At 33.8% G+C, this 11,437-nt stretch overlaps 1 protein-coding gene across 1 annotated transcript; it reads left to right on the top strand.

Moving 5' to 3' along the window:
* The first annotated feature begins 2,079 nt into the window (after positions 1–2,079).
* On the top strand, positions 2,080–7,431 carry LOC145325383 (uncharacterized). Its single transcript, XM_080168378.1, has 5 exons — positions 2,080–2,362; positions 2,990–3,027; positions 5,751–5,812; positions 6,330–6,373; positions 7,370–7,431. Exons 1-5 carry the CDS (start codon positions 2,248–2,250, stop codon positions 7,429–7,431), a joined length of 321 nt encoding a protein of 106 aa, XP_080024504.1. The 5' UTR covers positions 2,080–2,247.
* The last annotated feature ends 4,006 nt before the right edge of the window (positions 7,432–11,437 follow it).

The following is an 11,437-nucleotide window of genomic DNA, read 5'->3' as shown; positions in this document are numbered from 1 at the left end:
AGAAAATAGCTTAAAACCACCACAGGACCAATAGGTAGATACCCTGAAGAGTAGAATCCGATCGGTTCAGTGGTTACCGAGATCTTAAGGGACAGACAGACAGACGGACGGACAGACGGTCAGACGGACAGACGGACAGACAGACATCGTTCTACTTTGTATTATAGATATGTCTGTACGTCCGTCCGTCACTACGACAAAGACAGTTAAGAATAATTTCTTAGATTAAGGAATAGTTATTTATCGCATCGTATTAATGACAGCTTTCTGCGGATATTAGGATGAAAAACTAAAAGATTAAAATCAGTTTTGTTGGTCCCGTGGGGTCGAAGTAGTGAAGGAGGGAACATAGTATTGTTGTATTATAGATCATACTAAAGATCTCTCATTTGTTGGCTCAAAAACTTTGGGGATTTCCACCAAATCTTGATTGCTGGGTCCAAACTAGCAATGTCTAAACTTTTTAATCACTAAATGCAACAAAGAAATATCCTTTTAGGTTATACTAGCGGCTTCGCCCCTAGCCTTTAGGGTCTTTGCCCCAAAAGGTTTGATCAAACTAATTTTTCGTGTTTTAGATTTTGAAGAAAATTTAAAAAATAATTTTTTTTGGGGGGGGTTATTTTTCATTTTTTTTGGGGGGGGGGGGGGGTTAGGGGTGTCCCACCCCCCAAGATAATTGTTATAAACCTTCCCGGGACCTTTGAGAAGCTACCCTGTAAAGGAGAACCCGAGCGAGATCCTTCGCTACAAACAAACAGACAGACAAACAAACAGACAGACAGACAGACATCGTTCTACTTTGTATTATTGATTACAGAAAACAGACAAATACAATTTAAATCTAGACAGACGGACGGACAGATATAGTTATGCTATAGCTATAAAAAATCAAGACTTTTGATTCCAATGGCAGCGAAGCCTTTTGAGAGGATAAGCTAAACTAATGGATATTTATATTACTTGGATGTTGCACCAGATTTTAACATACTCTGATAAAGTGATGCTCTCAGCTGGCTACAATATCCCCAACACCATATCCCCATATAAAATGCTAAACATTGATTTAAAGGTAATCGTAATTATAAACAGCTTTCCGCGGATATAGAATGTACTTATGAATGTACATTTTTTTATTCGTAGAAAGCTGGATATAATACGATGCTAGACATAGTTTTTTCGTATGGATGAGAACCGGTTCCTATCCACCGGATTCGTATGAATACGAGAAAATATTAAATAACTTACCATAAGAAATCCAAAGAAGTTTTGTGAATATTTGTTGACAAAATGTGAAGAATGTCGGGGCAATAAAACAATAAAAAAAAGATTTGTGCATAGATTACTTGAAAACGATATCTAACTGGAGATTTATTGGCCATAGATCTTATTTCAAGTTTAACACTACAGAACAGTTTTTAAACATAATTTTAGAAGATTTAACTTTTTGACTGCACGACTTTTGTCTTAATTGTCAAACTTTTGTTTTGTCACAATATGAATTTCTAGTGGCAGCGCCATCCAATGATTAAAATTTTCACAAAAAAAATAACTAATACTATTTTATGACCCATGTGAAGCTTTTCTAAAATGATGAACTTAATGTTTTTTTTTGTTTCCTTACAGACAAACAAAAAAAACTTAACTACTTTAATCTACAGAAGGGGTAAATTTGTGGATGATCATCATTGGGGATGAACATCAATTTATCGGCCATTATCTTGTCCCTTATGATCCCTGCATTTACTGGTAAATAGACCAAAGCGTTTTTTTTAATTCTTTAAAAAAGACAAAAATATTTGTTTTATAAAAACCCAACTATTGGGATATTTGCAACAGAAATTATTTTATGGTCGTTTTATTCTTAATCTCTCTCTTTCCCTAAAGGTTTTCAAAGATTTTATGTTTTTAAAATTAGTTTTGAGTTAACCTTGATCGTGTCAACATCTAATGTTTATGGCATTTAAACTAAACTAAACAAAATATTGATATTACTTGTAATTAGTTTGATCAACCTATGTGATAAATGTTTTGGAGATAGGTCAACTTTGTGAAAATAATTATACCTATTGTATTACACAAAATAAACGCTAATTTGTTGAAATTTAGACAAACGGCGGATCTCCGTTAAACTCCGATGGAAAAGTTGAACCTCGCGATGGAAGTGAAACGCCGGTTAACGGCGGCGACTTTAACGATGAAAGAAACCACGAAGATGGACAATTTGGTGAAAAATACAACGGCGGGATGGCAGAGAAGTACGGCGGTGTCATTGGCGGGCATGGTTATAATTCAGCCGCCGTTCCGCCGGCCAGTTTTGCTGCCCAGCAAACACAGCTAGCTTTTAATAATAGGTTTCAAGGTAGGATTAGTAATTTATCGCAGACAGCTTTCCGCGGTTATTAAAATGAAAAGTTATATGATTAAAACCAGTTTTGTTAGACCCGAGTGGCCGAAGGCCCGGTCAATTCAAACTGGTAATAATTTTATGATTTGCATTTTCATATTGGTGGAACACTGTCTGCAATATGATGATATATATGATTTCAAGTATGGCTGAAAAACAGTTCTAATCTATTTCGAAGCCATATTGGAAAAATAATTATATTATTAATTCATCAGTAATGTAATACAAATATCCAAAAATGTAAATGGATTTCATGAGCCTGCAAAGGACTTTGTCTTGGGGAAGGGGGGCTTATGAGAGGTAAATTAACTCCCCCCCCCCCACTTTTTTTATGTTCTTTCTCTCTGAGGGGGATACCGTTAACCCCACCACTAAAGATAGCACAACCCCTGCAATAGACTAAGAATTAATTGCTCTAAAAATTATTTAATGATCGTTCTAGCCGTTTACAAGATCTTAAAAAACATACATACATGCTGACTTACAGATTATGAAGAGAAGTAAAATAACTATTTGTATTATAAAAAAATAAACCTTTTTTTGTTAAAATTACTTGAGTGAATTTCAATAAAATATTTTTAGGTTATGGAACAGATGGAATGACAAAACAAGAATATCAGGTTGGCTTATTTTCTTTAAAGTATTATCATGTTTGTTTGTCTGTCTGTCTATATACACTAGCGGTTACGCCCCTAGAGGCCTCTAGTGGCACTTTATGTAATTATTTTCTATGTTGCGTTTAAGTCTTTAACTAAAATTTTTTTTTGATTTCCTTTGGGAGGGTGGTGGTACCCACCCCCAAAATAGTTATAAACCTTCCCGGGACCTATGCGAAGCTACCCTGTTAAGGAGAGCCCGTTCGGTTTAGCGGTTAGCGAGATCCTTCGGTAAAAACATACACACAAACACACAGACAAACAGACATTTTGTTACTTTTTTAATAAGGGTTTTAAAAATAATGGATGGCGGATATTTAAAAGTTAAGCTTCTCTATAACTGAACATTTCAGTTCTAAATAATGATCACTGTTACGTGGACTCAACTTAATGAACCAACCAATTAAAATTAAATAAGGTTCCCAAAGTTGGTAAGCCAAAAGATAAGAACACATTATAATAAAAATTTTGGGGACTAGTGTAATAAAAAGCCCAATGTCCCCTACCTACTTGAAGTTCTTAAGGGTTTTAAATGTAGAAGGGCAATATAGGGGGAAGGAAGGCCTCCTTAATTCGATCACCGCCATTTGGAATCAAGTAATCAAAAACAAATTAACGTATGTATGTACATATATGATAGACATTTTTTTGTCTTTAATCAGGCTTTGATTAATGTTTTTCATATTCATACAAAAGCTAAACGAAAAAAAAAACCGATTAATATCCACTGGATTAGAAAAGGTTCTTATTCATACTGATAAATCATGCATAGCATCATAACCTATTACAGAAATTTTCCACGAATATTAAAATAAAAATAATAAAAAAACTGTTTTTAATCTTCTTATATTTTTTAATATCCGCGGAAAGCTGTCTAATAATATAATGCAATAAATAACTATTTCTCAATTTAAACTATAACCTTTGTACATAAACTACTGATGGCAGAAATATTTAAAGACCATCACTATTAATAAAGCAGATTCACCCCCATTCAAAGTAAATATTTTAGCAAGAATAAAAGATTAGGTCTCAATAATGGTCATTATCTGTGGTAATTACTGAACTAATCACCAAAGATAATTAATCAGAAAAAAAGTGACAGAAAAAATAAGCAGGCATGCTACCTTAATTTTTTTAAGTGAGGCTTTTCTATAATAAGGTTAGGTCTGTCTGTCTGCCTGTCGGTAACGGATATGCTTTTCTTTAATTTATGCATGTTAAAATTGTCCTATCGATTTTAAACTTTGCTTGATGATTTCTGTAGTAAAGCGTAGTAATTCTATAATCGTCCATTTGAGACAGGATGATTTTATAACTTTTTTGATAACAATTTTTGTATGATAAAATCATCCTATTCATCGATTTTTGAACTAATGATTTCTAGGACAACAAGGTACAATAAGGTTATAAACGAAGGATTTCTATAATCAAATCAAATCCTTAAAATGAACAGTATCCTGTAAACAAGCAATTTTGCAACTAATGTATGTGCAATTTTGTTTAGACTTACAAAATGTTTTTTGAGTTCCAATTAAGTGTTACTGTTCGTTAGTTTTCCGTCTGATTTCTGAGCTTCGCTTTTATGGTTGTTGTCATCCTTGTTTGTTAATTATTATTTCATTTGTGGTGGCCTATCATTACTTTCTATTTTATTTAGTAGTGGCATCGACCCTAGAAGCCTCTAGTGGCACTTTAAATGTTTTTGTTTGTTAAAGTCTCTACGATAATTCTTTACGTACGATACCTCTTTATGTTACGTAGAAGTCTCCCAGATATTTAAAAAAAAAAAAAAAATTGTGATTTATCTTGGGAGGGTGGTTGTACCCTCCCCCAAAATAGTTATAAACTTTCCCAGGACCTATGAGAATCTACCCTGTTAAGGAGAACCCGACCGGTTCAGCGGTTAGCGAGATCCTTCGGTACAAACACATAGACACTTATCATCCTGTTACTTTAGTATAAGGATTTAGTAGTGGCATCGACCCTATCATCTAGGGACTCTTTGTTCAAAGAGGGTGGAAGATGCAAAAGGTTTTTTTATGTCCTTAATGTACGTTTGTCTAACCATCCTCGCTATTATGGATTCTGCCATCCTTATTAACAAGAGGTTTATTATTTATCTAAATAAATCAACCCATAATTTTGATGAGTTTAATCTTTTTAGCAGCGAAGCTACTTTATAATTCAATTTGCTTATCCGTCAGTCCGTACAAGAAATATTGATAATTTCAGCTGTTATTCAACATAGACGGCTGAATTTTCTGTAAAGATTATCTAAACTAATGAATATTCGTTTACTCGGTACGTTGGTCTAACAGCCATGCTTCAAAATGTAAATTAAAAAAATATATAAATACAAGTTTTCGTAATTATTTTGATTTAAACATTTGCTCTTCAAATTATCTTGTTCGTATTCAGCTACTTATACATATACATTTTATCAGTAGCTGTCTATAGTGCCCTAGCAAAATGGGGCTGGATGTCACTGCTTTTGGTCTACCTATTCTATTGACGTCAGGAAATACCCTATACCCAATCTTTTTTCTAGGGGTTTTCTTACCCCCTTACCTTTATCTTTCCCTCTAATATGACGTCAATAGAATAGGTAGGCCAAAAGCTGTGACATCTATCCCCATTTTACTAGGGCACTAAACACAGCTACATTTTAACCTCCATGTTTCTAGATGTATGAAGGTGTGTACCCGCCAGGAGGACAACCCTACAGACAGGATCAGTTTCCTTTCAGGCATAATATTCTACATATTAATTTACAAGAAGATTTTCCCCAACCCCGACTAAATCCTAAATTTTTTTTTGTTATTCGATACTTTCCCTCAAAGTGCCTAGTGAGCGCAGACCCCCCCCCCCCCCCCGGCCTATTTGTTAAATAATTTGAAAATAAGGGCCTTGGGGGTTGGGAAATTTGTACCATTTTATACCTAACCACTGCTGGCTACCAAGTATAAACTGACCTAAAGTAAAACACAACAAACTATAATATGCCAGCTATAACATCTCTATATTCTGCAATTTAGTCGACATAAACCATTCAAGTTGTATTCTGTATTTCTTCCAGTTTAACTATTTGAGAATCAGTGTAGAGATCAATATAAAGTATTTCTTAAAAATCGTAAACGTTCATACCGTCCAGCCGCTTTAAAATATTATGTATCAAACATAGGTACTGAAACTTTAAGATAATACTTATCATAAAAAATCAGAAACAACAAAATTATCAATAATATGTTGGTATTATTTATTAGTGAATTTCAGCTACGGATGCATCAATATAACTTCGCACAAACAGGTAGGTTTATTTTTGCATTTTTATATGCGTAACGGTTCCAGGACAAACGCAGGAGTCCCAAACGTCGGAGTGGACAAACTTAATTTTATTAAGTATTTCTATACAGATTAGGTTAGGTAAAGATATGAATTAACAAATAAGCACCCCGCAGGGGATAGGCATTTGAAAAACCTATAAGATGGTCTAAAATAGGTTAGGTTAGGTTAAGTTTCCACTCCGACGTTTGTCCAATCCGGCGTTTGGGACTCCTGCGTTTGTCGCAGGACCTGCGTAACATCTTTATAAGTATTCTTCACTGACAGAGTAAGTCTATTAAAAGGATTCAAAATGCAAAGAGTAAAGACATATACTTTTTAACTCTTATTTTTATACATCTTAATTGGAACTGATGATCTATTTAATAGTGAAACAATTGTCTTCCATTAATAAAATGTTTTTAAAAACCTATGACAATCAAGAAATTATGCTTATTTTTTTAATACTTCTATGGATGTAACCCGTAGTATCTGGTAGGGGAGTGTCAACACCCCTCTTTAGATTTTACATTGAGAAGGGCTATTTTTTAACTTTTTTTACACCCTTGTGGCGAATTACTGGGCATGCCACCTGGTTGTCATATATATGTTATTTTGTATTAGGGTTTTCCGGATATTCGTTTTGGCAGGATATCCGGCCAATTTCAATATCCGGCCAGATACCGGATATTAAAACTATCCGTATTTCAGATATCCGGCTTATTTATAATGCCGGAAATCCGGTTATCCGGCTGGATATCTTGTAATTTGCCGGATATCGAACGTTTGCCAGGTGACTGTCCAGATACTAGATATCCGGCATTATAAATCATTCGGATATCCGGTATCTGGCCAAAAAAGTATCCGAACCAACCCTATTTTGTATCACGATTTTTTTAAACTCTGGATTAAAATTCACAAAATTTCTCTGATATCTTTTTAGAGCTTATAGCTTAGCAACTTATGGACATCCTTGTTTTAGATATAAGAGGAGAATACCCTGGTCTGCCTCAACAAGGATATGATCTTTACAAAGGAACATAATGTCATACATTTAGAAAATATCTGTAGCTGTCTATAGTGCCCTAGCAAAATGGGGATAGATGTCACTGCTTTTGGCCTACCTATTCAATTGACGAAATACCCTAACCCCATCTCTTTTCTTGAGGGTTTTTTCCCCTTCCTCCCTTTCTCTTTCCCTCTACTATGACCTCAATAGAATAGGTAGGCCAAAAGCTGTGACATCTTTCCCCATTTTCCTAGAGCACTAAACACAGCTACCAGATAATCCATAGCGTAAGGATAAGTTTAAAATATGTGACGTCATAAAAATGAGAGAGATGAGGTGAGAAGTGGGAAAGAAACCCCCTAAAAAAAGAGATGGATAATCACTCATTTTTATGACGTCACATGGCTGATTTTTGAGACACTTTGTCTAGTTAGGTAGAAATTTACAAGATATAAAGATAGATAGCTGCATGCTAGGATTTGGTTGTAGAAAGAAAAGAGAGATAAATAAACACTTATAGAGGCGCTACGCATCAATTAATAGGCATGTCCTCTTTAGCAGATGAAAAGTATAAAAGTATGCTTTAAAATATTTTCATTAACATTTATTAATTGTTATTTGGTGAATTAAAGCATGGCGGTATTTAATTACTATCCAATACTTGCTTCTTCATTGGATTTCATCATTGCTTTATTGGGAAATTTTATATTGCTTATAATTAAAATCTTTGAAACAAGAAATATGAAGAAAAATACGTTAAAATAAATATATATCAAGATCTTTAAAGGGAATGGTGAAATTTAAAAAAACAGTTACTCTTGCTTATAGTAGTAATTTTAGTCAAATTTTAGTTAATTTTGCGGCTAGTTTTAATTATAAATGATGAAATAAAGAATTAACTTTTCCCCTTTCCAAATGGCTAAAAAGCCTCCTTGCTCGGGATTCTAATCCTATCATATAAAGTAGTAAGCGTTTTTTGTCTGTCCCGAAGGATCTCGCTAACCGCTGAACCGATATTGTTCTCCTTTACAGTGAAGCTTCTTATAAGTCCTGGAAAGGTTTTAAACTATTTTAGGGAAGGGTGTTTTTAAACCCCTCCCCCCAAAAAATTATTTTTTTACTCTTTTGAAACTCAAATTTAAAAGGGATGATGTCGAGTTTTCCCCCTCCAACCTTAAGTGCCCTTAGAGGCTTCTAGGGGGGCGTAGCCGCTATTATCTCATAAAGTTTGGGGACTTATCTATCCAATTTGGTACTAAAAATACATTCAAACAAACAAACAAACATCCAACTACTTTTATTGAGCCATTTATAAAATCTGACTTTATGATGGCATTTGACAGGTTCCTACTATCCGTGGGTCAAGGGATATCCAGGTAATTTTTTTTAAATACAATATCTTAAAAAGTGAAATAAATTCATTTTTGGTGGGTTAAACAATAATATAGGTACAACAATCAAAAGTTTTTTTATGATAACTTTAAAAGTGGCAATTTATCTGATATTTTTTTTAACATTGAAAATGTGTATTTTTTTACAAACCTATGGCTATCCACTATATGGAGCTATAATTTTACTCGATCCAGTACTAAACCTAACGCAAAACAAGAACAAATAAAAACAATAGCGTAGATTTTTTTGGAAGTGGTCATGATGTGATGTCTAAGCTTTTTTTAGTGAATGGGGTGTAAAAATAATATTTCAAAATTGTTGGGGGGCAAAGGGTGAATAAAATCTGTAAACTGATTTGAAGAATCAAACAGCATACGATATTTTACATTTGGCATAATGTCGCCTGTCAACTTTTGTTTACATAGCACTGATCCCCTAAAAATATTTTTGAAATTTCAATTTCAAAATTAGACATGTATGTATAAAGGGAGAATAATTTTTTAAAAACTTATATACTGCACATTTACATAAAAAGTCGCTAAATAGTTTTATCCTATCTATAATTCAAAGTAGGACGATGTCTGTCTGTTTGTCTGTTTGTTTGTACCGAAGAATCTCGCTAACTACTGAACCGATTGGGGTAGCTTCTCATATATCCCTGAAAGGGGTATAACTATTTTGGGGGAGGATACCACCACCCTCCCAAGAGAAATCGCCCCTAGAAAAAAATTACCCACCTCCCCCCCCCCCAAAAAAAAAGAACTTATTTTTTTATAACACTAAAAATAGGGTGTAGAGGATCCCCCTTCCCCCCACATTTTTTTTACATTTAAAAAAATCTAATTTAAAAGATATTGGTTTTAAAGTTCAACTCCTTCCTCCTAAAGTGACATTAAAGGCCTCTAGGGGCGAAGCCGATAGTTATATAAAAAGTAGTAAGGGTTTTTATCTAAAGATACAGATCTTAAGATCTACTGGACCTATTGGGTTTAACTTTTTAGAAAGGCTTTACATAGGTCCCTGACTGGTTTTAGGCTATTTTATGTTTATCTTACAACCGTGGGTTGTTTTTAGGCTATTTATTTCTTACCCCTTTGAAAGCAAATGTTATTGGCACAGCCGCTAGTTTTACATATAATAATGTATAAATTGTAAGCTTTTGGGATGGGGGGGGGGAGGGGTGGAGGGGGGGGGGGTTATGAAGTTCGCGCAGAGAAACTCATTAATAATATATATTTGCAAATATTGATAATTTTCCCCTCAACACGGATAACAATTCTATAAAAAAAATAATCTTTATATATAACAGTGAAAGGATCTGTTTGTGTCTGTCTGTATATAAGTTTCTCGCTAACCGCTGAACCACTTTGGTTCTCCTTTACAGTGTAGCTTTTCATAGGTCTTAGGAAGGTTTAAAGCTATTTTAGGGGCGGGTACCAACTAAGAGAAATCGCAAGAAAAAGAGGCCTCTAGGTGCATGGCTGCTAGTCATTTGTCTTCATGCTAATATGGACCTCATTTATTGGCCAGTTCGTTCATCCAGTAGTAGGTGAGGATATTAAGTAAATGGGGTGGATGGGATATCGTTATAATAGCCAGCTGCGAGCATCACTTTATTAGAGTACATAAAAATCTGGTGCAACAACCAAGTAATAACATATCGATTTCTGTATCAGAAAATGAAAACCTAACCAAAACTCTTTTCCTTAATCATTATCAATATTCTAGCTATTGTTACATTTTTCCATATGTGATATTTATATTTTATATAATACAATGGAAATGGACATATAAAGATTCTCGATCTATTTACCACTGGCGGAGACGCCCCTATAGGACTATATAGGTAGTCAGGGATCTAAAGGGATAAGACAATGGCCGATAAATTGATGAACATCCCCAGGTTCTACGAAATACCACAAAATTTCACCCTTTTTACCGGAAAAGTGGTAAAGCTGGTCAAGCTGGTAAAATTTACCAGTTTCGTGGTAAATTTTACCAGCAAAAATTTTAGCCAAAAAATTCGTAAAATTTTACCATTTTTTTTGTAAAATTTGACGAAACAAAAAACCCCGTTTTTTGTGTTTTAAATTAAAAACAGCTCTTCATAATCAGTTGTAGTACTTTAAAATAATGACTTCTATACAATGAAGCCTAAATTTAAAATTTTTTTTTTTTTTTAAATTTTACCACTTTTGGAAGTTTTACCAAAAATGTGGTCAATTTTACAACTCTATTTTTCGGACTTAGACAAAAAACGCAATTTGGTCAATTTTTACCAAAAAGTTGGTAAAATTTGACAAGGTATTTTTTTAGGCTAAGTCCAGATTTTTGGACTCTGACAAAAAAAATGAACTTGGTAAAATTTGACCAACTTTTTGGTAAAAATTGACAAGGTAAATTTTTAGGCTAAGTCCAGATTTTTGGACTTTGACAAAAAAAAAACACTTGGTAAAATTTGACCAACTTTTTGGTAAAAATTGACAAGGTAAATTTTTAGGCTAAGTCCAGATTTTTGGACTTTGACAAAAAAAAAACTTGGTAAAATTTGACCAACTTTTTGGTAAAAATTTTTACTTTTTATTGAATTTTTTCGCATAAAAGAAGCTAACTTTTTTTTAAAACCTTGAAAATTATTTCATCATTTCT

The sequence above is a fragment of the Acartia tonsa genome, chromosome 8, assembly GCF_053477335.1.
Source record: "Acartia tonsa isolate MP-2025a chromosome 8, ASM5347733v1, whole genome shotgun sequence".
Taxonomy (NCBI): domain Eukaryota; kingdom Metazoa; phylum Arthropoda; class Copepoda; order Calanoida; family Acartiidae; genus Acartia; species Acartia tonsa.
The sequence above is the reverse complement of the archived record's forward strand: the minus strand, read 5'-3'. Positions and strand labels throughout refer to the sequence as shown.

Excerpts from the sequence above, each read along its gene's own strand:
- LOC145325383 (XM_080168378.1), top strand. The coding sequence starts at position 2,248 with ATGGCAGAGAAGTACGGCGGTGTCATTGGCGGGCATGGTTATAATTCA. Across the intron at positions 3,028-5,750 it reads TGACAAAACAAGAATATCAG|ATGTATGAAGGTGTGTACCC; the intron begins GTTGGCTTATTT and ends CCATGTTTCTAG. Across the intron at positions 6,374-7,369 it reads ATATAACTTCGCACAAACAG|ATATAAGAGGAGAATACCCT; the intron begins GTAGGTTTATTT and ends TCCTTGTTTTAG.